We start from the raw sequence: 27,515 nt of genomic DNA, 5'->3' as shown, positions 1-27,515 counted from the left end.
AAGGCATTTGGGTTAGATCGCGATCTATATTACGAATACTATTGCTCGCAAAAGCCGACGTGTTAAACGTGTGTCCACTTGTGTATTGAAAGGGACAATGGGGAGCAGTAGTGTTGTGGTTAGCGCGCCGCGCTACGGACCCGGCAACACGAGTTCGGTTCCCGCTCACGGCCACCAACACGAGTGATGATTATCTGAACCGGTCCTTGGGTCTCCGCTAGGTCGACTCAGCCTCAATTAAGTACCTGGTGCAGTGTGTAAACATAACGACTGAGTCGTGGTACGAGCCACCCACTCCCTCGTGTGCCGTGCGGTCTTCATTGGTGCTCTCTAACAGCACTTGCCCCAGCAGTCTGTTAAGGCTACACGGGAGATCTTTGTCCTTGACAGGCACAATGCAGACCTGCCACCCGGCTACGACGACTTAAAATGAAAAGTTTCAGCCCCTTCGTCAATCCACCGCTGGATGAATCTTGATTTGAAACTTTCGTGACTGCAGGAATCCATACTCTTTGGTTCTTTCGGTAAAGTCACGTAGGTATAAAGTACAATTTTATTTTATGCCTACGTGACTTTGCTGGATTAATTTCTCTCCACGCTGTGTCAGACATAGGGGTTGCTTGACATACTTCACCGCGCCAGTCAGTGCGGGTTGGTGAAGTTGGAGTTCAAATATCACTCCCCGCTAGTCGTGGTCAGGAATCAAAGTCAGGTCGCCGGGTTACATAGTGCGGCACGCTAACCCACTGTTTCACCAAATCCACCACTATGTCCACTGCATCTATTGTTTTTTCATGCAGATGGAGTCGTGGGACAGTGGTTAGCACATCGTTTGATGAACCTGGCAAAGCCGAGTTCAATTTGCAGCCACCGAACATGAGTGGATAGCGATATATATCGCTTTATATATTGCTTTCTACGCCATTCCCAGGTCAAGGGTCGTATATACTGACCCAGTGGCATATCTTGGAAACTAGAGCCAATCAACAATTGTAAGCATCATTTTCATTCGCAGTGACCCAGAATTAGTAAAGTTGGACTACAATTATTTCGGAAAGATTTTGGCTGTAGACCAGTGTTTTTTTCGAACAGGTATTAGTGATGATCTTCTTTCGCACCGTACGTAGCCGACCGTGCTAATCGGAGGCGTGGGGGAAGGACAAAAAAATAAACACAAAAAGCACTCCCCCCCTCTCTGCACCACCCCCCCCCCCCACACTGACTATCGTGGTGAAATATAGTGAAACAACCACTCTAAGTGACGTCGTTTTGGGAGGTCTTCACCCCCCCAGCACTGGACAAGCAAATGCGCTGGCAATACATCGATTATTTTTCTCTTTCTTGTTTATTTGGACACGGGGCCATTATTTTAAACAATCATGCCTCGTGTGTGTGTGCGCGTGCGTTTTCCGCCTCCTCCTCTAATTGGCGCCGCCCATATACTTGGTCGCTCTTTCCGTGTGCCAGTGCATGCTTGTACGCGCGCGTGTGTCTCTCTGTGTGTGTGTGTGGAGAGCGTAGGTGCTCGCTAACAGCACTTGCCCCTACAGTCTGTTAAGGCTATACGGGGGATCTTTGTGTGGAGAGCGGTGGCGCAGTGGTTATGACTGCCCTACGAACCCGGCGACACAAGTTTAATTTCCCGCTCATGGCCAACACCAGTGACGATTGTATGAACCTGCCTTGGGCGTAGATCGACTCAGCCTCAAATGAGTACCGAGTTCAGGGTGTAAGCTTTGCCGCTGGGGGAGACAAAGGCGGTCTGGCGTGTGTGTTATGGGCCACCCACGCCCTCGTGTTCCGTGCCAGCCTTAATAGGCACTCACTAACAGCACTTGCCCCGACAAAGTCTGTTCAGGCTATACGGGGTATCTTTGTCTTTGCTTTACGGGCGCAAAGGTATGTGTGGTGTGCATGAGGAGTGGTTTTAATGTTTTGAGAACAGCTTTCCGCTACTGTTTACTCACTATTAGGCTCCTCAAAATGACGAACGGGGCAGTGTTCATCTCTGATGGTAGCTTGGTGGCAATTGGGTTGGAAATTCCAATTTTTAACGGCAAGATTACAAGTCTATGCATTGGATAAACACGAAGTATACGGGAGGTCAAGACACGAGGAAAAGAGAAGTAATATAATTTGTGTTTTCTACTCTGTACACAGATATTAAAAGAACATAATAAATGTTTGTTTTTGCGGCGAATTTCAATTCCTGCGGGTGGGTTATTTTGAGCCCGGCTTTCCATCTGTTTTTTTTTGCACGTTTCCCCCCCAAGGCACTGAGCACAAAGCCATCATGTTTGAATTACAAACAGGCCACATCCTATCCATGAATATCCCTGACCAATCAATTCAGGATGCCTTTCACTTGATTTACATACAAGAACCATCTGCCTTCTTGGGGAAAGGCCAGTTCCTTCCCCCCCCCCCTCCCCTCTCAAAGGTATATTTTTAGAAAAATGACAGAATGAGAAATCGTTGTGTGTTGTACAAGCGTGTGGCCCTTGCTTGTGAGCTGTCTTTGTCAGGCGGGTTTCGGGCAACTGGTTAGCGAATGCTTTTTTTTTCTCTCTACCTGTTCCCAAGATTGTGCAGATAGTGTGAGCACTTAAGGCAGTCACGGAGACAGACTTTGTTTCGTGGAGTGCCACAACAATCTGCTGCATCTTTAAGCCCCCCCCCTCCCTCCTACTTGCGTCCGCGTGTGGACCCACAACGGACATGTCGGGCACCGCGGCTGGCAGTCGCATTTACACGTGCCAACGTTGATTTTTTTCTCTCGATTTCAAATGTGTGCGGGAATTACGTAATCATAATAAAAAAAAAACTTATCCACGAGACAGCGATCATCACGTGTGAATCTCCAGTGAGCATCGTTGTTTACACGGTGATTTTTATTTTCTCGGAGATACAGATCGGAAGTGGATGTATTTATTTAATAATGCGGAACACTCCGTGACAGCACGTAATACATTTTATAGAATGTTTTTTGTTGTTGTTGTTGTATTGACAGGGTTCTGTCGTTCAAGACGAGCGTCCCCACCAATCACATCTGGTAAACCGGCAGTGTTTGTTTATTAAGCCAAACTCTGATGAGACCCAGCAGGTCGCAACCAGCCCATCGTTTTGCTTGTTTAGACACGTGCTATCGGTTAACACCTGAGTTTGTTTCCTGACCATGGCCAACTTTTGTGGCGAACATCAGAACTGGCCCTGAGCGTCTCCCTTAGTCGATTCGGCCTACCTGGTGCAGTGTATTAGCATCAGCACCGGGGAGACAAAAGTGGCTGTGAGTATTGCTAGCCACATCTCCCATCCCCTTAGTGCTCGCTAAACCACTTGGGCCAGCACTCTAATAATGGCTGTATGAGAATCGTTGTGTCTGTATTTGTCATCTATATCATAAATAATTATGCTGAAAATAATATATTCTGTGAAGATGTGGAATGGATGGGCATTTATTACTTTAACCAAAATTCCCCACTTGTTTGTGGTATAATTATTATTCGTGGTATTGCATGAGGAGGCATTGGAGACACGGAAGGGGAGGACCACGTAGATTATAGATCATTCAGTTATTAAAACTTAGGATATGTCGCTTGAAGGGATGATGAACGATGGTCAAGAATAGTAACTGACTGGCAACTATGGAGTGGAATGAGTGAGAGGACGTCTAGCAAGGAGATTGAGCAAAGACATCGGCTCGTGTGAAGGTGCTAGGTGGATTGTTACATTGCAGAACCAATAAAGGCTCGTTTCTGCGACCGTCTGGAACGCTCTTCCTTCAGATTTTAAGAAGCCATCGGAGCTCTGCTCTTTTTAAAAAAAAATCTAGATTGAAAACTCATGTCTTGAGCACTGCGTTTTGTGTTTAGTTTGTTGTCTTTTCCCCACACCTCCGATTAGCACGGTTGGCTACGTACGGTACGAAAGAGGTTCAACATACGTGTAGGTACCAATGGTTTGTGGGAGGCCTTAATGTAGCAGTGGATTGATCATGACTGGTGAATATGAAATGTCATGAGATTGTGCTATTGTGCCATGTTTACGTGGCTATCGAATTGTAACACAAGCTATTCGCAGATAATTAAAGGTTCATTTGTTGATTCATTGAAATAGAGATGGAAAATAAACGTGTCTGGTGACAGCTGAAGACTGCACAATGAATGTCTGAGTGAGAAGATTACCTCATTATTTATTGTGGCGGCATGGGGAATTGCAGTAATAACGTGATGAGATGCAGTGCTTGTTATTAATTAGAAAATTATTCTCCTAAAAATATAATCCTTTGTAATTGTAAATTAAGCAGAGCGTTAAAAAGTGTCTGTGTTTGGGCATGACAGATTATCTTGACCCCTTGTCTGTAGTTTGTTTAAAATAAATTTATCTCCCTCAGCCAAACATTATGCTTATTTTTTTACACGAACCATAATAAAGCTTTATATTTTTTTTATGACGCAAGAGGTAAAGATGGGGCCCTGGAAGTTCCTGCTCACGCTACCGCTGGCGGAAGGAGCATCTCTAGAGGGCGTTTCGGGCCTCCTATTCAACGCTGGAAATATAAACGAAAACATTGCAAGAGGTGGGAATACCCCATCACAGGAGGACCTGCTCGTCGACTAATTGTACCCGTAACCCATTTATACCGCTGAATGTACAGAAGTGTGTGTGTGGGGGGGGGGGAGGTGTTGAATAAATTCGCGTCGTTGTTCAAACTGCCTCACCTAGAGATAGAACCGGCAATGTCTGGATTGCACGTCGTGCAGCGTGACAAACGTCCATTTTAATACGCGACTCAAACAAATACACGCTTCGCATCGGAAGAGCTATTGTTGACCATTAAGTATTCGTCTTCACTCTTTTACACTTTAAAAAAAAGGGTCATGAGATCTATCTATCCAGGCAGTAATGTGATCGTGTACTTGACTCATCATCATAATTCTCCCTTCTGGGTTTTATGAGTACCACTGCCATGGGGGAAGACCACAGGGTTTGTGCCATGGGACACACTGACACCTGCAATAGGAATGTGGAATTTCCACCGCTGGTTCAGGGCCACAAACAGAAATTAATTGTGCACCAATGCTGAATTGAGTCTGGAGACATAACTTTGAACTTTTGACTTTGTCCAGTTATCATCTTACTTCACGTAATTAATACGTCTAAGATGGGGCTTCAAATATAGCCCCGGGTTAAGCCGGTGCAGCCTCGTAAAATACATCCGTCAGAGCATTTTCCCTTCAGCGCGTGCACAATGTGAGTTATGGGGTAGGTTTACATACTCAAATAAATACTGGAAGAGGCTTCTGGCTTCAAAGAACACAATTTTCTGAATTTACTCTATTCAGAATGGTGGCCTTGGGCCTCTTTGTGAAAGGAAAACGTGGATTTTGCCATTTTCCACGATGGTAATCTGGGGACTAATTTTTCAAGCAAAGGCAACCAGGGAACAAAAGTTCTGAGTGGGCTTCCCCTACTCCCGCCCCTTGCCCGCACCACTCCGACCCTTCCCCAACGAGAGGGAGGATCATCACAAGTCTCACGCACTCGCATCTCCGCTTCGTTTGCGTGACGGATTTGTCGCGAGATTAATAGACGGGGTGTTTAGCCTTGGGAAAGAAGGGCGTGCGAAGAAACCACCAATCTTGTACGCGGAGGAGCATTCAACGCGGCCCCACCTGCGTGAGTCTTTGTTTGTTTGTCCTCTCCACGATGGCAGTTCGCGTGCGCGACGCTCGGACGCTCAAAGGCGCCGAGCCGCCACCGTCACCCGCTGCCCTTGTTTTATGCGTGGCCCGCCGCTCGGCCGCCAGCGTGCTTTCTTGTCCGATTTCACGGCTGGACGTAAGAGTACCATGCCACGGCGTGCACGTGCCAAGGCGCGGAAGCGCAGGTGGGAACGCATCTACCGGTCGTCTCGGTTGACCCCATTAACAACCACCCGGCTGTCCCGGTGACCTCCTGGCAGCGCGCGAAGCCCTCTTCCCTACTTCGCCCGGCCTCCAAAGTTTGCCCGGCCTGGCACGAGCGCTGTGGTGACATCATCACCACCGCTTCGTGGCGGATGGTGGTGGCTGTCACGTCATTGTTGTTATTGTTGCTGTGCGTAAGTGAAGTCCTGTGGCTGCGGGAAGGGGAGCGGTGGTGTAACGCTTGGCGTCCCGCGGCCACGGACCCGGCCACCCGAGTTTACTTCATGGCCATGGCCAACTTTTACGGCGGATATCAGAATTGGTCCTGAGTATCCCCTTGGTCGGTTCAGTCTCACTGGTGCAGCGTATTAGCATCAGCTCTGGGGAGACAAAGGTGGCTGGGAGAATTGCTAACCATATTCCCCAAGCACTTATGCAAATCGTACTTGGTGCTCAGCTAAAAAAACAAGTTGGGCCAGCAGTCTACTAAGGGCCATATGGGGATCTTTGTCTCTGTATTTGTCATCTATACAATATATATACTGCTTGGTTCTGTACATAAATCGCACATCCTTCTCATGAGTTTATGGCTTGCTGGTCTGGCAGTCATGAGTGTGTCATAATATTGGCCATGATGGGATGCAAGTGTGTGGCGACGTGATGTATGCGGTAGTGTATATATTATAGTTCGATTCCCGCTCACGGCCAACACCAGCGACGGATATCTGAACCGGTCCAGGGCCTTCTCTCGGTCAACTCAGCTTCAAATGAGTACCTGGTGCGGTGTGTAAACATCACCACTGGGGAGACAAAGGCGGCCGGGCGTGGTGCTGGCCACCAACCCCCTCGTGTACCGTTCCGGCCTTCATAGCTGCTCGCTTACAGCACTTGCACCAAGTTTGTTAACGCCGTACGGGGGATCTCAGTCTATGATAAATGTTTGTGTGTGTGTGTATATATATAGCATGGTATAATTCATACTCTACATTTTCCTTGCATCGATCTATCCCAGAGGGGTTTGTGGAAGCTGAGCATTGGAGGCGCATAGCCTTGGGCGTGCCCCTAGCATACGAACGTCAGCTTCGCAACACACGACCGCCATGTGCGACGCATGGGTGGGCCGAATGGCTTCGCGGTCGCTGCATTCGCCGATGGGACTGTGTGCGAAACGTTCCCGGGGGGTTCGATTCTCCCACGACTGGAACGTTTAGCCACCTCTTTCGAAGTGAGCATTCGAGGACCCTGACGCATCGCTCAAAAAGCACCCGGGTCACTGTGTGCCGGTGTAAAATATTAACGGGGAATAAATAAAAAAAAACACGGCGTGCAGAGGCTTTGATTCTGAAGCGCTATCCAACACGATCCGGATTCGTCTGACCTGTGCATACATTGCTAACCCGCCCCTAACTGGACATCTGTGAAAAAAGAGCTTCACAGCTCATCGGATTCCTCCTCCGGTCTAAATAAATATTCTGATTGCTTTCAGGTGAGGCTTCACGGTGTAGCTCCATGCCAAAATTATCCTCACGAAACCCTCCACCAAACCGATAAAGATTGTCACCTTTACACAAATAGTAGTAGTATTATTATAAACCACGTGGGCCAACGCGTCGATCAAATTCTGACCAATGAAGCCCCCGGTCCTCGCCGGTGACCCGAGACTTTTCACGACGGAGGTCGAACAAGAGACGGACCGACGTTTCGGCCCCAAAACCGCGTTGAGCATTCCATCGTGCGTGCGTGCGAGCGCGCCGCCGCCGGCGACGGCGAACGGGGCGCGATCAGACCAACGGGGCTTAGAGAGCGGCTCTGCCGGGGACGGTGCGGGGTGACCGTTCCACCAAAATGTGGCCCGGTGTTGCATGGGGCACGTCTCTCATAGCGACGCAATTTTTACACCGCGGTCTAGTTTGTTTTGGATCACGTTCACGAGTATTGTTAAGCCTGTGCCGTCGTTGACGGGTGGACAAAGTTGACGCGTCGATGGCTTTTGACCATCGTTAGAAAGCACTAAAATGGTCCCGTGGTCAAATCGTAAAATGGCCCTCGGTAAAGAAAAAAAATAATAATCCTTGTCTCCTGTGCCAGAAGCAATGAATCTCAACGTGTTCTCCACCTGGGTAAATAAAACCTGTAGGCCAGTCAATCAAAAACGTTTAAGCATGTAAACCCCCCCCCCCAGTAATTTCCTATTTGGTTTGTGCTCCAGGAATAACGAGAGGCAAATATTTAATGCGACCGGTGTTTCTTCAGACTTAGTCCCAATACAGATCTGACAGCGAGTCGGGGCCGGGGGAAGATAATTAATTTACCCTTTGCACACTGATTGACGATGTATTGAGGCTGGTTGGAAAGACGGCTAGAAAATAAATAAAAACAAGAGTGATTCTTATTCTTAGTTTTTTCGGTAAAGTCACGTTGAAGGGAAACAACAAAATAATAAAATATATTATTTCACCGAAAAAAATAAGAATATGAATTACTGCAGTCACGAAAGATTTAAATCAAAATTTAAGAGTGATTCTTTTTAAAACCGTAATTTACATTGAATCAACGCCGCGCAGCGGTAGAAAGTAGCGGGAGTGATGGTGATGCCCAATTATTTACTCAAGAAAGCCTCGCTGGCTTTGTTTGGTCAACAGCACTTAGCGAGTGTTTGACACGAGGGAGTGAAACCCGGAGTCACCGGGAGAGAACTTGCTCTCAACGCCTCCGTCCCCTGGCCACCTTTGTTGCTCCCCCCCGTGCCCCCACAGCACGCCTGGCGAGTCGTCGTGGTGGTGGTGGTGGGGTGGTGGTCGCCCGCGCACAAAACCAGCCCCGGGCTCTTTGCACCGCCTCGCTTCGGAGAACACAACAAAAAAAAATCGGGCGCGCATTTGTCCCGGCGATGTTTTTTTTGTGTGTGTGTTTGTTTGTTCCCATAATCCATCTCACGCGAATGAACTCGCTCGACTTCATTAGCATTCGTCTTCATCCCGTGCCTGTCGTTAAAACCTTACGATGATTGGGGGGGGGGGAGTGGGGGGGTGGTTGGCGGAGGGAGGGAGGGGGGAGCCCGATATGGTTCTAGCCACGAGCGAGGCAACCGGGTGTTCGTAAACGTTGGGTGGCGTCTGTGTGGGAGGGCCATGCGGTGCGGCGACATCCAACGTCCTGTCAAAGTTGCCACAGCTTGGATCCCCTTTGAGGGTGATTGGGTCATTAAGCGATCGGTGTTTTGATGGGGGGGGGGGGGGGTGAAAGTAAAGAAAAAACATTCATTCGAATAAAAATTTGACGATTTTTTTTTTGCTGCTTCATTTCTTATCTGAACGTAATTTATATAGAGCCTTCAACCGAGGCGCTTTTCAGAGAATTAAGAACGTTACAACGTGCGAATGTAATGGTGGAGATGAGGTGAATGGAATAGATGCGAGGAAGAGTGATGATGAATGCATGAATGGGGTTAATGAGTGATTGCCGTATAATGAGAATATGAAGAGGGAGCAATAACGGTGGTGGTTATTGAGGGGGGACATGAAGGAGGTCGTGGGGTGAACTAGGGAAAATAAGTGAGTTTTGAGTGAGGAGCGGAAACTAGCGAGCGAAGGTGACTGCTTAATGTGGAGGGGAAGTTCCATTGAAGGGGGGCGCTACGGGGGGGGGGGGGGAGGGGGGGCGAGAGAAGCGAAAAAGAGCGGAAGCGCGAATTGTTTGCAAACCGCTTGCTGGAATAATTACGCGAATCTCCAAAACGAATCCATCCGTCATCTTGGGACACATTTCATCCTTGGAGCACCACGAAATGCATCCTGGGATCACAGTTTAACCTGACAAAATGATGGCCGTGATGGTGGTGGTGATGGTGATGGTGGGGTGGGGGGAGGTGGAAAAGTGGTTTTAGCCTTTAGAAAAAAAAAAACGATTTCAACGGCTTGATCCGGACATTTTCTCGGCATTTTTCCCGTCAAAGCTGAGGACCGTTCATTTCGTCGGCCAAACGTGTGGCGCTTCCCCCCCCACCCCGCCTGTCCATGGACGCGTTTGAGGCGAGGGGCAGTGATTGGAACGTGTCTCGTGCCGTCTGGCGAGTTAAAGAAAAGTCCACTTATTCCGTGCCTTCGTACGGAAGGAGGAAAACAAAACCTGTTTGGGAACAATTTTTTGCAAGGGCTTCAGTGTCTTTTTATTTCATTATTTACCCAGCCATACAATGTGTGCTTTTTATGGCCCATAAAAATGTTCAAAGTGTTGTGTTTTTTTTTCAAACCATCATGTATACCTCTTATGTACACGAATTGCAATATAATGCACTTTGATCCACAGAGTCTTGTTCAAGCACACCTAGCTTGGTACGCTTTTTTGGGTTAGCTGCATTCCGCGTAGAGAAAGCAGATCGATCATATCTGTCAACCCTGACTTCAATTCACACAGGAGATGGACCGAGGCGAGAGTGTTTATAACTCGCCGATACCTCCTTTTGTCTGCGTGCCCAGCACGTTACAGTCGCCGCTGGCCATTGGTACGCGGTCCAAACCCTAAACCGCATCCCACTGCACCGACCGTGGCAGTCAATACCTGATGCACTACTCTCAAAGTAAAAGAAACCAATAAAACGAAAACTCCCCGGCAGTGCGCGACCGTGGTCACGCAGAACGGAGACCGTGCAACGTGTCACGAAGTGTAATGCCCGCTCCACAAATACGAAGGAGACTTCACAGCGATGCACCACTCCCGCTGCACCAGACGCGGTTATCAGGGGCTTCACCACCTTGAATGTGAAATTGTTTTTTTTTCTGCCCTGCATCTACATCAGCCATACGTAAGAAGATTGGTACAAATTAAAGCATCAACTGGAAAATAAATAAAAACACAACAATTATTTGCGTGGAGCCCTATTGCGAAATCAGTCAATTCTGATCCATGCATTGCATTTCACCCAAAGCACTATGTACTTATATTTTTATGCACAAATGAACTCAATGCATTTGTCAATCGCACTTTGACCTGAAGAGAAAATCATGTAATAGGTACAATTTTGGGGAAATAAACTTCTCCTTGATGTCCTCCATAGAAGATCCAATGCCTGAAACGTCGCCTATTATACGTGTTTTTTTTTCTTTCTTTTAAGATGGTACTATTGACGAATGCGAGTTCCTGCTTGGCATTTGTGCATGTGCATCACTGCCAATGCAGCATCACCAAATAACGTGTTTTTAATACACCAACACAGCAAAGGTCTCAGCGTACGCTGGCTCAGAGTACGCAGACCTGCTCGTACGCCACCGACCAACCCCGATTCATCCTGACACTTTGTGTGACTCGGACTTTCGCGACACGCGCGCACGGAGCGAGAAGCGAGGAGTCAAATCGCTCCCCCCCACCCACCTCTCCGCCCCCACCGCCATCGCGCGCACGTGGATTTGACGGCGTCTAACAGTTGCGCCCGCGCAAGTAACGATTAAAAATAAACTGTCGTGTTCTAATCTCGCGTTAATAGTATATAGTGTTAATATTAACACGGTGTTCTACCTGACCTGTATGTCACTGATGATTAGTGAATCATTTACCGTGCAATACCGTACTGTATTAAACATTTAATGTACGTGAATATAAAATTGTATATACACTCTTCCATTGGATATCGACACTCGTATAGTAATACAGCAGTATTATGGTAGCGTGTAGTGATATATAGTAGCGTGTCTATAGTGTATACACCCGTGTAGGCGAACCCCAACTTACGCGAATTCGCACTTACGCGGGAGGTACGCGGAACCTAACCCCCGTCGTGTTTTCCGAGTAATGACCGTATTTGATTCTGTCTCTCGTGCGCCCTAGGCGTGACGATTAGCACACTGGACCTGTGACCTCGAGGTCGCCAGTTGAGTTCATTCTTCCGGCATACGCAGGTGAATCAGTGGTGCGAGTTTATTAAATGCCTCCCCCCCCCCCCGCCCCCCTGCACCACCTCTGTTCATCTCGGTTAGTCGGTCGTATGGTCGCGTAGTTTGTTGGTCGGAAGGTTACATTTTGGTGGCGGGGCAGACTGTGGGCACTTCCGCCTCTTCCAAGCAGGTCTGAATAGTGTGGAAGAGTAGACCAAATACCCTCGATCGTTGGCGGGGGAGGGGGGGGCCTTCCGCCAGTAGTCGCGTGAGCCAGCAGTTGCAGGGGCTGCGCCTTTGCAGTGCTATCTCACAAGGGAGATCGGGATCGTGAGTCGGTGGCGTGGTACATACATTGCTGAGGTCTTGCTTCATGGGTAGGTTGTCATTTGATGATACGTGATAGATGCATTAGCTGCTCTGGGACTGTTTTGCTGTTGGGTTGCTACCTTGCCCAAGCTTGGTAATTGGTGCGCTGTTGCAATTTCAACTTATATACTTTATAGATTTTACATATTAATTTTGTAGCTATTTGCTTTCCTTTGCGATACTTTTCACTCCGTCTTGTCGTATTGCTTGTCGTTGTAACTTTCTGAACCCGAGCCCTTACTGGACATCTGTGGGGGGGCGGGGGGGGGGGGGTGGGGTGGGGGAAAGAGCTTCATAGCTCATCGTATTTCTATACTCTTTGGTTCTATTCGGTAAAGTCACGTAGGTAAAAAAATAAAATCACGACGTTTCGGCCACAACACAAGTAGCCTTCATCAGGTGAAGGGACCGTGCTGTCATGAGGACAACGTTGGAGTGAAAACAGCCAAGCCCAGGTCGCGTCCGTCCTTTATTTCGTATTTCTCGCAGGATAAATAAAGATTCCGATTCTTTCGCGGGTTTCCCGCTTGGTGCCGAGTGACTGCTTCGGCCTCGCGACCGAAAAGCGCGCCACGGCCGAAGCAAACCGCGGCCGGGGCGAAGCTGGACGAGGGCTGCGCTGTATCTTCCTCGCTTTTGAAAGTAAACAAGCGACCTTTTTGTGTTTTACCTTTCATTTTACCCCCCACCCACCCACTCTGGAAGCCTGTGTCCCCGCCAACTCCTACGCCACCCCGTTTCAAAGCGAGGGAGCGGATCCTGTTACTGAGAGATCATGTGACATCTGCCTTCCCCGCCCGTTCGTCCGGGCTGCCCTCCGTCGGCCGTAGTTTCGTGGCTTGGCACTTTATTTACGAGCCGTGTATATATATGTATAATTCTAAAAACTTTACTCCTCCTCCCGTCCCAACGTCCATTCCACAAGAAGAACATCAACGGGGTTTATCGGTGGATGGGCACGTGCTTGAGAGTCGAATCCTGGTGGAGATTGGGCCCCCTTTTCACGTGAAGGATATGTTTCCCGAGGTTGTCTGGTTCTCGGCGAAGCATGTCGCGCTCGCAAACCAAAGCGGCGCTAGCCGCTAGGTAATCATGAGGGGCGAAAACCGTGTAACTAAATCATTGGCATTGGCAACTAACAAGGCAGAGGGGATCCAGGGAAGAGGATGACTAACGATGAGATGAAGTGACAAGGGAGATGCACGTGCAGGTGTCTGATGAGAGCCAGAGGAAGCGAGGTCCCTCGTCCGGTAGTGGATACATTCAGAAGATGAATTCTTCTAAACTTGAGTGACGAAATGCTCAACATGCTGATATTGTGAAGGAGCACCAACCGTCACGTGAACTGTGGTCATCCTCCAAGCAGCCGCTTTTGGCTGGCCATTGAACAGATGCGCTTTTGTGGCCGTCTGGAACGCTCTTTCTTCCGATATTAGGAAACCACTGGAGCTATGTACTTTAAATCAAGATTGAAAGCTAATTTCTTTAGAACTGCTTTTTATGTTTAGCTTGTTGTCCTTTCCTGCACCTCCAATTAGCACGGTTGGCTACGTATGGTGCGAAAGAGGTCCGACACAGAGTACATACAATGGGCAGCCCAACCCAGGAAATCACGCTTGAATTTTCAAGCGGCTGCAACAACCTACGTGCAAATTTAAGTTTTTTTTGTCAATTCATTTCTCTTTTATATATATACTCACATGAAACGCATGAGTAATGGCCTGTGTACACTGGCTACGGTTGTAAACGTGGTCACGGTGCAACAGCCAGCTCAAAAGCCGTTCAAAGAAAACTCGGTGCTGGGAAAGTGGGCAGACGTTGTCGCTGCTCTAACAACAAGAGCGGACGTACAAGGTGTAGTTCCTGAGCGCGTGTTGACACGGAGCGCGGTTAAAGAGATTTGACATTCTTGACCGATGAGCGTCGTGTGAACAGCCTGTCTCCCTTTTCACCCAAAAGCGAATTCAAAGCTCTCGAAAGGCACAAGCTTCATTTCCTGCCAGCGTCGCGCTCGACGTTACGTTTTCGCAAAGTGCATTGTCACTATTATAGCCACGCATCAATCCTCTTGCCGGAAAAAGGCCTCGCCATGCCACGCTTGTCGCGGGGGGTTGTTTCACCAGAACATCACGGTGGTCATTGCAGGTTGCTGAAAGTGGGGGCCCGAAGACCGGTTCAGATATCACTCGCCGCTGATGTTGGCCATTGGCCAGGAATTAAACTCAAGGTTTCTGGGCTTACAGCAGCGTGCTCCTGCTCCATGCTCAATGTAAAATATACCCTTCGAAAAAAGAAATGCATTGGTTACACGCTTGGTCCTTAACAGCATCGGTGTCCAATCGGCGTGGTAATTTTTGTTCATGATTCCTGTTGTGATGTGAAAAGGAATGTGAAATTGAACCACGTAGGAACGATATGAGGAGGTATGGACGCAGTAGCTGCATATACCAACAGATGCAACCAAACTATTGCACAGGCACTTTTTTATGCCAAAGAACATTATCGCTTCTGCGAACGCCGGAATCCCAACAACCTTCGCATGTTATATTTTGGAATCCCTCTCGAGACCAAATTGATATTTTTATTTTTTATTTTTTCATCTCATAGGTACGGCTCAGGGCGTCGGCTGATTTAGCGGCGGCTGTTCAGGAAGCGTCCGAATTTTAAACAGGAAAGGCGACGCAGCAGAGGGTTAGCAGCGGGTGGGCGGGCGGGCGGGCGGCATCATCGGTGCGGGTGGCGACGGAAGGAATCACAAATGTGTGGCCAAGCCCCATCAACTGCAGCACAGGTCTGACCTTCTGACCGCGGTGTTCTTTGAGCAGAGGGGAACTGCTTCAAAGGGTAGGGAGCCTCATCTGGGGGATTGTGTCGCACTTAAGATGGAGGACACGTGAGACTGGGCAGGAGCAGAAAGTTAAAACAAAAGAATATTCCGGCTCTCGGCATGATTGATATCCGACGATTCGCTCCACATGTCGGAAGCTTCCTTGGGAACTGATTTGAGCTGCTCACTTTCTCCTTATAGATTATGTAAATCTATGTACATACAAAGACAATGATTCTCTTATATAGCCGAAACGGACCATTGTGGCAAGTTCTGTTAGCAAGCACCTATTAAGGCAAGCACGGCACACGAGAGGGCGGGTGGCCAACACCACACCTGGCTGCCTTTGTCTCCCTATTGTTGATATTTACACACCGCACTAGGTACTCATTTAAGGCTGAGTCCACGTTCAGTACGGGAGGCCCAAGATCGGTTTCGATATTCGTCACTGATGTTGGCTGTGAGCGCAGCACACTAATCACTGCACCACCGCTCTCCATTTTATTATATAAAAGACAAAGTTCCCCTGTATAGCGTTAACTGACTATTTGGGGCAAGTGCTGTAATCGAACACCTGTGAAGGCCAGTACAGCACACGAGGGGGTGGGTGGCCCGCACCATGCCCGGCCGTCTTTGTCTCCCTAGTGGCGATGTTTACACACCACACACCAGGTACTCATTTGAGGCTGAGTCGACCTAGGGGAGGCCCAGGACCCGTTCAGATAATCGTAACTAGCAACCTCAGCAACCCCAGAAGGATGGCAGTGGTGGTGGTATTTAACATAGGGTGAACGTTTTCCACTCAATTCAATTTCTGAAGAAGCCCCCTAACACACGCAGCGAAACGTCGGACATCGTGCCGACCAGTAGGAGGTGCAACCCCGATAACACGGCGGAGAAGTTAATCAGCGCAACTCCGTGAACGTACGCAGTGGCATTACGAAACACTGCATTGTGCAGGCCGTGCAGGAAACTTGAAGCTGTTTTATTGTTGTAAGATGGATATTATTGAAGTTGTAGGGGTGCACAGAGATTGTAGAGAGAGAGTGTTGAACTTCATTAAGAAAAATGGATTGATGCGGACGAGATTGTGTCGCTAGGAGGAATGACAAACCATGGGTAGAATTGCCGATGTGGTGGGGGGGGGGTAAAGCATTCTTGAAGGTTTGCTCAAAGGCCAGATGGAATGATTAGTGGAGGTGTGGGAGTGAGATGGAATTACAACTGTAGATGACCGGAGGTTGCAGGGTTATCCCTGTACTCTGGCCATGCAGGCAACAGGCTTGTGAGTGACAATTGGTGATTTACTTGAACAATAAGGAAATGAGAAAACATTGGGCACAACGTTGGACTTAGAGATGTCACGAACATTGACAACAACATCAATATATTGCCTGGCCAAGTGCCAGTTCCAGGATGGGTAAGGACATATAATAAATGAGTTAATGAGTTATATACATGTGTCTCTTCATGCTCAGGCAGCACTCGTTTTCATTGGCAGACCTCAACCAGCAGTGGAAATTCCACGTTCTCAGGCCAGGGGCCAATCTCTACATTGGATGACAAATGTTGATGTCCCACGTATATATATTTTTTATCAACCCCCGGAAAGATGGATATCGCCTGAGTTTCTCACTAACCGCAATTTGAAATCACGACTTTGTGATTGAGATGAATGCTTCCGCAAGCCCGTGCTATCATGGCAAGTGGCTGACTTCACGCGTTCATTCTCATTGAACACCCGATACTGATTGTCCAGAAGCCGTTACACCGCTCTTGCAATTAAGAAGCAGAGAGTTTAAACGGTAAAGTCACGTAGGTATCAAATGAAAAAAAATAAATCACGACGTTTCGGGCGCAACACAAGCGTCCATCATCAGGTGGGAAAGAACCAAAGAGTATGGATTCCTGCAGTCACGAAAGCTTCAAATCAAGATTAGAGGGTTCAAGTTTAGGCAAAGGTGGTTGAACAAAATGTGGTTACTCCATCCACCATTGTTAAGCGTTGTTTATGATGGTGATTATTATTACACTTGTTTATCCAGGAAAGCCTGCGTCTCGTGACTGTTTTGTGAGGAGAGTCCTGCCACGTTTTCAATACTGACTTGGCCATTCGCTTGGGGATGGGGTAAAGTGTGGGTGCTTGTCGGCCCCAAAAGTGAGAAGCGCAACCAAAGGTGCAGAGGAAAGGCCGGGTAAATCGCCGGAACTTTTATTTTTGTTGGGGTAGGGATAGGGTTAGGCCTAGGGCGAGTGTGAGTATCTGATTGGCTGGTCTCATTTACGAGGAGAGCTCGGCCAGGAGTCTGCAATCCGCGGCTCCGGAGCCGCGTGCGGATATTTAAGGTCTGCTGCTTCGTGAACGTCATTTATCAAGGCTCTCGTATTCACCACACAGTGCATTGCGGCTCTTGAAATATTGACGCTTTTTTTTTAGTTTTACCGAATTCGAAGAAAAAAAAACTGTTCTTGTTATCTTGGTTGCCGTCACCCTGAGCTAGGGTCCAGTTGACTTGTCTGTAATGTCCCCTCAGAGTAATTCTCATCCCCTTCATCACTCGTGGCACTCTCACTTATGGAGGTCCTGCATCACATATTTTCCAAAAGCTAGCGTTGCTCCTTCATTTGGCAGAGACTGTAACAAAAAAAGAAAAGGAACATTATCAGTAACAGATTTGCCCACCTGTCCACCCGGCGGAGTGTAGTGTGGTGTCGGCTGCATTTCACTTGACACTATGAGGCCCCCCTATCCTGCAAGTGGCGTGAGAGCCGCGTACATACCTTAACTTTTACCCCCCACTGAAGTTGAAATGGGCCATGTCCACTATTTGCACCAGCAGGCCACCTATCTCGCCCCCATGACGATAAGCACGTGTTGGTAATTAATAATGGAATGTGCCACCTGTTGTTAGGGGTGTTTTGGTTTGACAAACCCTGCACGTTCTTAGGTCAGGGGTCTTGCGTGATATCATAATATTTGGCAAAACATGAGTTTTGAAGGTTGTGGCTGCATTCAATCTGTATTTAAAAGATATATGACAATAATGCCATATCTTTACCATGTAAAATTCACTGAGTTTCAATATTTTAGTAAGGTTTTGCATTGGGATGTTAACTCACTCACCTGTTAAGATATTACCCCCATTCAGATGGTAATTCCCTCGCCTGATATGCAAGGAGGTCGTGGGTTAGATCCCAAACTTGATGGTAATTCCCTCGCCTGATATGCAAGGAGGTCGTGGGTTAGATCCCAAACTTGATGCCTGCTGTATATTTGGAGTGTGCATGTCTCTCTCCCCGTGGTCGCGTGGATTTTTCTCCGGGTCCTCTGGTTTTACCCTCAACATTGAAAAACATGCGTTTAGAGTATTTGGCTGCAATACATTTCCACATGATAAGCCACTTCGTTGAGCTATCATTTGTGGCCAGGTTGCTTCTGAAAAAGAGCTACATAGCTCAGTGGGCCTTTCCTGGTAATTTTTTTTAGTTTTAGCTTGAATGTTTGGCCAGTTGCATAAGTAATTGTTTGGCATATGAGAAACTGGCATACCTGTGCATATGAGGGCGGTAGCATTCAAAGCGCCACACTGATAGATTTATACAATACAATATTTCAACACCTATATTAAAATAAAATGTCAACATGTATATGAAATGAATGTCGACACGAGAGATAACGAAATGCTCTCTGGATTACTTCCATCACTAGAGTATCACTGACATGCCAGGAAAGAGGTCTGGAAAATAACATCGCAGAATTCCCATATGAACGCAAATATTTTGCCACGTATATATAAAAAAAGGGATGCCAAAAATAAGAACTCTATCAAAATGAGCCAACAGAATAACACGAGGGAGGCAGAATGAGCGACGGAGCGACTCACCGTTCGCTTGCAATTCGTCTCAACCTCAAACAACTCCAGACAGCCACAGATCTTCACCTCTAGAGGCCTCTCACCCGAGACTAAAAACAGGGCCTCCTCTCTCCCCTGCAAAGAGCGGCTCGCCACGTATCAGTCGTCTGATCACTTTTTTTATATTGAGTGTGGTCAAATCATGTGGAAATGACTCGGCCCGGCAGCCACCACAGTGATTCAATTAGACTATTTAGATGATTTTGCTGCTATAAATGTCCAAATGAAAAATCCACTTTGTTGACCTATCATTTGTGGCCGGGTCGTATTGTGAAAATATAGTTAATCACCCAGTGGGCTTTGTGTGGTAGGAATGGGGATGGTTTCGTGTTGTATCTGTTTGTGTTTGGGTGATTTGTTTACCTTCCTTGTACTGTTTGTTGTTTTAACGTTCTTGTCCGCCAGGACTGGACGTCTGTGAAAAATAGCTTTATAGCTCATCGGATTCCTCCAGTATTAATACATATTTATACTTTGAATTGGCGTGATTCAATTAAAGAGGGAGTTTAAAAAAAAAAACTTATCTTTAAATCTTACGGTGAAAGAATTCTTACATACGCCGTTCAATGCGTGCATCAAGAGCTATGTTCATTGATGACTCGAACCATTGTTCGAGCCCCTGGTGCTACGCAGTCGCTGGTGACTGGGCTGACAGCATAGAGTCGGTAATCTTGAGAAGCCTGTCTCATTGACAGGTGTCTGTGTGAATAGATTCTAACCTAGCATGTCACTGATGCTAGCTCAGTGCTCTGACACATTGATTGTCCGGGGCCGCACAGCTGTCTCTGTATCTTGACTGACAGAACTCAAAAGGATCCACTCTTGTCCACCGGCTACACAATATAATTCACAACTTCCTATCTCTCTTCTAAAAACTTTGAAATTCATCTCTTGAGTCCGATGCATATTTCATGACCGAGGGCACGTGATTTCATGCAGTTAGCCGACCGACCACTGTGATCAACTCACGATCGCTACCGACAGTAAAAAAAAGAGAAGTTAAATTCCCAACGATGCATACACGCATGGATAGCCCGTGTGTGTTGGTGCCCCGGAATGTCCCCTGTGAAATGGGAGGTGTTTACAAAAGAGAGCACAATGAAGGCTCTATGCTGCATTGGTGTGGTGGAGTCTCGGGCAGGTTGAAGGAGCAGTTCGGTGTTGTGACTGGGACGACGAGCGAAATCACGAGAGGGGGCCCGTGGCACTCTCAGCACCTTAACACCACGCGCCCCGTCTGCAGTCGCCTTTCGCCGTAGCACTACGTACGTCCTCTATGCATTATGTTGAACCTCTTTCGCGCCATACAGAGCCAACTGTGGTAATCGGAGGTGCGGGGAAGGACAACAAGCTAACACACACAAAGCAGTTCCAGAGAAATGAGTTGTCAATCTCGACGATGATGATGATGATTTAAAAGTGCATAGCTCCAGTGGTTTCCTATTATCGGAAGGAAGAGCGTTCCAGACGGCCCGCAGAAGCGCATCCGAAATCGCGCGATGCGGTGACCGTCTTTTGTTCGATGGCTGAGCCAAAATCCGCTTGCTAGGATGATGGCTTATGCCCCTTGACGAGATCAGCAAGGTATTGTGCTTCATTGGTGGCAAAGCGCTCTGTGTGTAATGAGCGCGACCTTAAAATGTGTTCGTTCGACAACCGAAAGCCAACGCAGCTCGGCGAGCACTGGACGGACACGGTCGGATCTTGCAGCACCCAGTCACGACACGCGCCATAAATCAGCAACTTATCCCCGCTTACTGTTCTTCGTAATCTCCCACCCTCTTGGGCTATGCCACCCGCTGCTCGTCGCTTGCTCACTTTTGAAATAAATCCGCCGACGTTCCTGGGTGGTTGGGGCATCGCTCCTCTGCCGCGGAAACGGGGCATGTGCACAGCGATCCCTTCCGTTGGCCAGAGACTCTGCCAAACAGTTTAAAACATCACCCTTTGTGGTAAGATTAAAGATGTCGGCTTAAAAAGCAAAAAAAAAACCCGTGCAGTGTTTGAGAGATGTTGACTCGCAGAGTGGTGTATGCGCAGTCTGTCTTACATGCAGATACCGCTCGGTTTGCTTTGTGTTGAAAAAATTCGCGTCGCTTTGTGTCACCCGTGCGTGGTTTGGACACTTGGCTGACGTGCAGCAAAAACGCTGCGGTGGCGTGCGGCAAAACGCCACCCTCCTCTTCGCTGCCCCTGTGGGGTGGAATCATCGGTCTGCGCTGCCGTGCTGTGATCCACGACCAACTGACCGGAGAGGGATTCAAAGCAAACTGAAACGGCCGCTCTGCGAGCGAGGTGCGCGGTTTGCGAGGCCCTCGGCTGTCGCGTCTCGCGCGTCATCTCGCCGAATACGAAGGGCCCAGGTCGATTGCGAATCCACATCGGAGGTGCATTCGCTCACATTTAGAGTGCATGGCACGCGCTTGGGAAGCTGTTGGGCCCAAACGCGAAGCCCTCTTTCTGATCTGGATGGCTGAAGCCATCCAGATCAAGGCTAGCAGCGGCGGGTTGGTTTTTTGACGAAAAGTCGCGCCGTCTGCACTCTGCGAGCCGCGTGCTTGTACAGCTTTCACCCCTGCCTCCGCTTGAGCATCTTCATTGAGGTTGGCTCCGTTGAAAGGTGCTCAAGACGATCACCTGCACTTGCCACATGCAGCAGAAGAAGTCACACGTTACAGAGCGTAACGGCGGTCCCCACGCACGTCTGTTGAGGCGAGAGCGAGTTTCAAAATGAGGTTCTGTCGGCATGGCGAACGAGATGGCTCGGCGTGGCCAGCAGCACGCCCGGCTGCCTCGGTCTCCCCAGTGCCGATGTTTACACACACCGCACTGGGTATTCGTTTAAGGCTGAGTCAACCTAGGGGTAGGCCCTGAGCACTAATGGTGGTGACGTGGGGGGAGAGGTAGCACATTAGGCACTTGTTGCAGAGGTTCGCGGTTTGACACCGGTTATTACTCGCGAGCCCCATCATCATTATCATCATCTGGGGTCCCTCGAGGTCGATTATGATGGCCGTCCATGGAGAGCGATGATGGTCAGGGTTTGTGGGTACGCTGCGAATCGTATTGACCGTACAAAATGCCACGCGGGGTGTCCGCTTTCGCAGTGGACGTTAAAGATGCCGTGGCGTCGTTCCCAAGAGTAGCCCGTCGTGTGCCGGCGACATGGTCCAAATTTGGAAAAATGACAGCTCAAATTGTACGTAGCGGTCACCGCCCTCTTCTGCGAAAGCGTGACACCACCCCATATGAAAATGAGTCTTGAGACTCAGTGAGGCCTTCCTGGGTAAACGGGCATGATTATTATAATTATAAATAAATCATGCAGTATAAAAAGCACACAACTAGTGTATACATGTATTCAAATGTCAATTCACATAGGCTGATGAAAATAAAACACTGTCACTTGTAGGAATTAAATTTTTTACTATGTTTTGGTCGACTGCCCACGTTCAGGAAACGTGGACGTTTTACAGACTTGCAGTGAGAGGCTTACGTCTTAAGCCCTGATATTTCCTGAGGAAGGCCGGCAAGCTAAATTGTCAAGATATTTCTACCCTCTCAGTGACCGTAAATAAACCCCCATTGTTATTTTTGATTAACCTTTCGGCCACTGTACAGGTTCACTGAAGCAGCGATCTTACATGGAGAAATGTACATTGTGTTTGTCTATTGTGTGTGTAACTGTCATGCACATCGCGTGTGGGGAGCGGTGGCGCAGTGATTTAACGCGCTCTTTTACAAACCCGGCGACCTGAGTTCCATTTCCGACCGTGGCTAGCATCGGTGGCAAGTGATATCTGAACCGGTTGTATACATCCCCTAGGTTGACTCGGCATTAAATAAGTACTCCATGCGGTTTGTTAATATCAGTGCTGGGAGCCAAAGTGGTGGTGTGGAACTTGCCATCGCATCCCTTTTGTCCGCGCTGTTATGCCCTTAATTGGTTGTGCTCGATAGCAGAAGCTCTGCCGACTTTATGGCTATAATGGGTATATTTGTCCATGTCCTGTTGTGGTTTTCTACCTGTCTACGGGGTAAATTTCAATGTCTAGAAATAAAAATTCCACGCCAATTGGGAACACAGAGAATCAGTGATTGAAAAAGTTCTTAGTCTGATACGATGATTAAAAAGGGACCTTGATCTATATAACCAGCACCCGTTGTTTCAAAACGTGAAAATCAGGCGCAGGTTTCACAGAAGTGAAAATGTGAATGAGATGGTGGCCCCGGAGCCAGTGGTGGAAATTCCACATTCCCATGGCAGGATACAGTTTGTCCAATGGGCAACCACTGCTGGATTCCCACAAATTCAATGGTGGGGTGTAATGATGGGCTGAGTCTGGTCTCAACTGGGATTTGAACTCTGACCCTTGTTAGTGTCAGTTACTGTGCCACAGCCAGTGGTGCTGGGAGATGTTGACACAGTTCTGTAATTTTGTAGTGTTATAATAATAATAATTCTCCATTACTTTATCACTACTACGTGCAGCCACTTTGTCAATCCGCTGCTGGATGAAGTCCTCTCCACACTTTGTTGATCATTGGAGTTGTCTCGCCATACTTCATGCTGTATAATACAATCATAATAATTCTTCTTCTTAGTATTATTATTATTATTTAGCGTGTGTGTGTGTGTTTATAGTGGTGGTGGTGGTACAAATAGCAGGCAGGGAATGTTTTCTTTAAACTGGGCTTTTCACTAAATTGTTAAAGGATCGGGCTGACATGTTTGTCCACGCACCACTGCGAAGCTCGTAGCTTGTCACTCCGGCGGACGTCACGTGCGCCGAGGGGTTACTCGAGTTTAGGTCGGGAGTGGCTACAGTCTTGGCTTCGTGAGCACAACGTAATGGAATTGTGTTGTTGAGTCACTTGTGCTCCGATGCCGAAATCTGCGATTCTCTGGGTCGGCGCTTTTAGCGGTCCTGGGGGTGGCATAACGTGGCACAGTGCGGGCATTTGGGCCTCCCAGCAAGAAGGGACTGGGTTCGATTCCAGTGTCTGGTGACAGTTTGTGTGTGTTTTGCATGCATTTCCTCTGGCTTCACTGGTTTCCTCCCGTAACATACTGTAACATTAAAATGTAATTCGTCAAACATCTCGATGTAGAAAGCTTACCTACAAATTGCTCAATCGTGATTACAAATAGCAACTTTGCCTCAGTGCAAAAACTTAGCAGAACCCTCCAGAAAAAAAGGGTCTGGAGACTCAGTGAGGCTTTCTCGGGTAACCAAGCGTAATTATTATAATAATATACATCGTCAGTGGAAAGAACCATGACTCTGGAACTCACTACCAGTTGAAATGAGTCTTGCACCAACCTTGCCGGACTTTAGGGAACTATGCAAGGCAATTATGTTAATCTAATCTATTGGTTAAAGGGAGTAAGTTCTGGGAAATCAAACATCGTTATGACTTGTGTGCAGTGCATTGAGGTCCGTGAAAATCAAAAATGTCCCACCATTTAAATACATAAATTGATACTAAACAGTTAAATAAAAAAAATGTATTACTAGGTGACAATTATGATTGAAAAACTAAACATATGGATGTTATTAAACGTAATGATATCAAACCTGGTACAGTTGGTCAAACAAACTCCATAACCCCAACAACTGTGTATGGCCTGCAGAGGTCATCCAGCAGTGGATTAGCAAAGGGCTGAACGCTATCTTACTGGTGGTCTCTTCTATGAAATGTACATACCGATGGACGCGTTCATCTTATTGATGTTGTAATTGCCATGGTAATCGTAAATAATATCTGCCAGTATCATCATCGTCATCATCGCTATCCGTCGATCATCCGTCAACCATCAATCATCTGCGGACGTTCTCCTGCCGTGTGTGTAGCATGAACGCCTTTGCGATCACTTATGCTGATGTGTTCCATGTTGAAATCAATACCGCAAGTGTTAATTTGTGATTTATTACGTGCCATAACATCATCCTGCATCTGGTACGAAAGCAGTGGAGCGTAGGTTGGGATGGTATTCTGTTCTGCGCTGGAATGTCGTGTATCGGAGGGTGTTATATTTCATGGGTGTTTGGTGTTTGTCCAGTGTTACTGGATTTTTCTTCTTCGCTCTGCTAAATCTTCTCTGGCTGGGTAGGTCTGTGGATAGAGTTGCTTATCGACTCACAGTTGGAAGGTTGCGTGTTCAAATCCCTGTCGGAGTTTGACACAGCAGCAGCAGTGTCCTCTCTTCTCAGTCATAGTTTCATAGTTCATTTAGTTCATTTATTTGGTATAGCCCTGTGAGCCATTCGGCTCTTGAATCGGGTGCAACCGCAACAAACAAAAACATGAACAAGAAAACATCTTAATGTGATTATGTGACTGTGCAAACAGAAAATCCAGGAAAAAAACATCAAAATATTCCTGAAATAGCACCATACACCAACGCTGTGTGCAAAAATCCCAGTGGGATGCAAGTCAAATAACAACAACAGCCACAAGACAACTAAGATTAAGGCCATCAGTCTAACTCCTTACTACAATATACAAAAACATGGCCAAAACAAAAAAAAAGTTTTCGAAATCACCAAAATAAAAGCCATAAATGCAACATGAGCACTGATTTTTCAGGAAGTTATCAGTGGTTGTCCTGCAGAATATACAAGTCCGTGTCATAGGAACATGGAATTTCCACCACTGGTTCGGGACAGCCGATTGAGATTTAGCCGAGATATATCGCAGCCTAATATTTGCTTTAGCACGGCGGGGGAAGCACTTCACACGAAACCTAATGCATTTCAATGACTTGTTCCGCACAAGCACTGGTTGTACGCATGTTTGGCCACCGCATACGTTCACTTGTATGAATAGGACCAAAATCACAACCCGTTTGGCCAAAGTGCCGTGAGAGTGTGACCTCCCTGGGTTCACCTGGCAGGAGATGTTTGCTCTGAGCCTTTGTCGATATGCGCGAGCTGCAACCGGAACTACTGCTAGCTACTGGCTTCGGAACTGTTTGTCATTTCGATTTGATGGACAGAAACCTGCTTCAGAAATCCACTTAAACTCTGAGGTGTATTTGCCAGATCGAGGACTTCATCCCCGGTTTTAGAGGCCCTTTGGTTGGGGACCACCAACTGCAAATTTTAGGGCGTTTAATTTTTGAAGGAAGAGGATCCTTTTTTTCTTGAGTGAACTATTCGTGTGCATCTTTATAATTACAGCGAAATCTACTCATGTGGCGTAAATTATAGACTGAACGAATGCACGTTCAGGTTCTGCTGCAAAGATAAGTAAAGTTTGTCAACTGGCTAGGGATAGATAAGAGGAAAAGGGGCAGCCCTGCAATTGCCTGCTCACGGCACTGCCCGCAGAAGGGCCCCCACTAGACGGAGCTCCAGAGAGCCAATCGAAAGGCCATTTTTACCGACTCTTCCATGCTTGTGAAATATATTTGAACAAGTCAGAGTACCCACACTTCACCGCACTGCCCATCGACTAACTGTTGTGTGCCCGTGTATACCACTGGGTGGCCAGAGGCGGGTTGGGGGGGGGAGGCGGTGAGCGGATTTTAAGACATTTGCCACATTGTTTCAAGTGCCGGGCTGATCGAACCAGCGGCTGCTGGATTTAGGTGTGCTAACCGTAGCACCACCGCAGCATTGACGGGGTACAGGACATAATTTACGTGTCGCTAGACTCACTGGTGTTTTGAGAAATCGCAGCCAAACCTACGTGACTGTCTACCAATGTGGCCAGTCTGATGCCAAAATCCGGTGGATATTGCCGTTCTGCCAACACGTGAATTGTATACACGTGTGTTGGTCACAATGAGAGCCTGCTTCTCTGAAGTGTAGTCATCCATCATTTCAATGAACCTCTACTTACACCTGGTAAGCATTGTGTTATCAGATGTGGCATTTGCTTAAATTAATGATTCCTGTACATTTTAACACATGTTATATTGACTGTATGCTTGCATTGTATGTTAACTGGTACTTTAACAATACTTTCTGTATGTTAAGATACATCAGTGGCTTAAGCATGTGTATATATGTTGAACGTCTTTCGCACCGTACGTAGCCAACCGTGTTAATCGGAGGTGAGGGAAGGACGACAAACTAAACACAAAACATATTTGTTGAAGAAATGAGTTTCCAATCTAGATTTAAAAGTGGAAAGCTCCGGTGGCTTCCTAATCTCGGAAGGAAGAGCGTTCTAGAAGGCCGCAGAAGTGATGCGGTGACTGTCTTTGTTTTATGGCTACTGAAAAAGCCGCTGCGAGGATGACCGGAGTAAGCGTGATGGTGTATGCTCTTTGAAGAGATCAGCAAGATATTGTGGTTCATTTGTGGCAAGCATATCTGAACTCATCCTGCCCCTCTCCCCCTTTCAACAACCTGCACTGACGAGCAAGGAGAAGTAATGGTCAAACAACCCCCATGACCATTAAGGCATAGTGAGGCCTTCACTCAGCAGTGAAGTTACAATTATTATGATGTAAGTTGTAGTACTTAAGTTGTAATTAAAATGAATTATCATTGCTATTGCTCATAATATTGTGGTGAGTCCAACTGAGTCGCAGACGTTGTCTTGGGAGCAACACTATTTATTCAATAAATCAACATAACATAACACAACCTACACTTGGGCGTTGAATGCTCAT

At 47.4% G+C, this 27,515-nt stretch overlaps 1 protein-coding gene across 2 annotated transcripts in view; it reads left to right on the top strand.

The window, feature by feature from the left end:
- LOC116949693 (neuronal-specific septin-3-like) overlaps positions 1-27,515 on the top strand; it is a 209,394-nt gene that overhangs the window by 5,749 nt on the left and 176,130 nt on the right. The window contains exon 2 of one of the 2 annotated variants that reach the window (XM_076072333.1): positions 3,011-3,052. The exons of the other annotated variant lie outside the window; for it this stretch is intronic. Coding sequence (XP_075928448.1) covers positions 3,011-3,052 — 42 coding nt within the window. The remainder of the gene's footprint in view (positions 1-3,010; positions 3,053-27,515) is intronic. 2 annotated transcript variants of the gene reach the window in all.

This window comes from Petromyzon marinus, chromosome 37, assembly GCF_048934315.1.
Source record: "Petromyzon marinus isolate PM22_M1 ecotype Great Lakes invasive population chromosome 37, UKy_Petmar_22M1.pri1.0, whole genome shotgun sequence".
NCBI classification, from domain to species: Eukaryota; Metazoa; Chordata; class Hyperoartia; order Petromyzontiformes; family Petromyzontidae; genus Petromyzon; species Petromyzon marinus.
The sequence above is the reverse complement of the archived record's forward strand: the minus strand, read 5'-3'. Positions and strand labels throughout refer to the sequence as shown.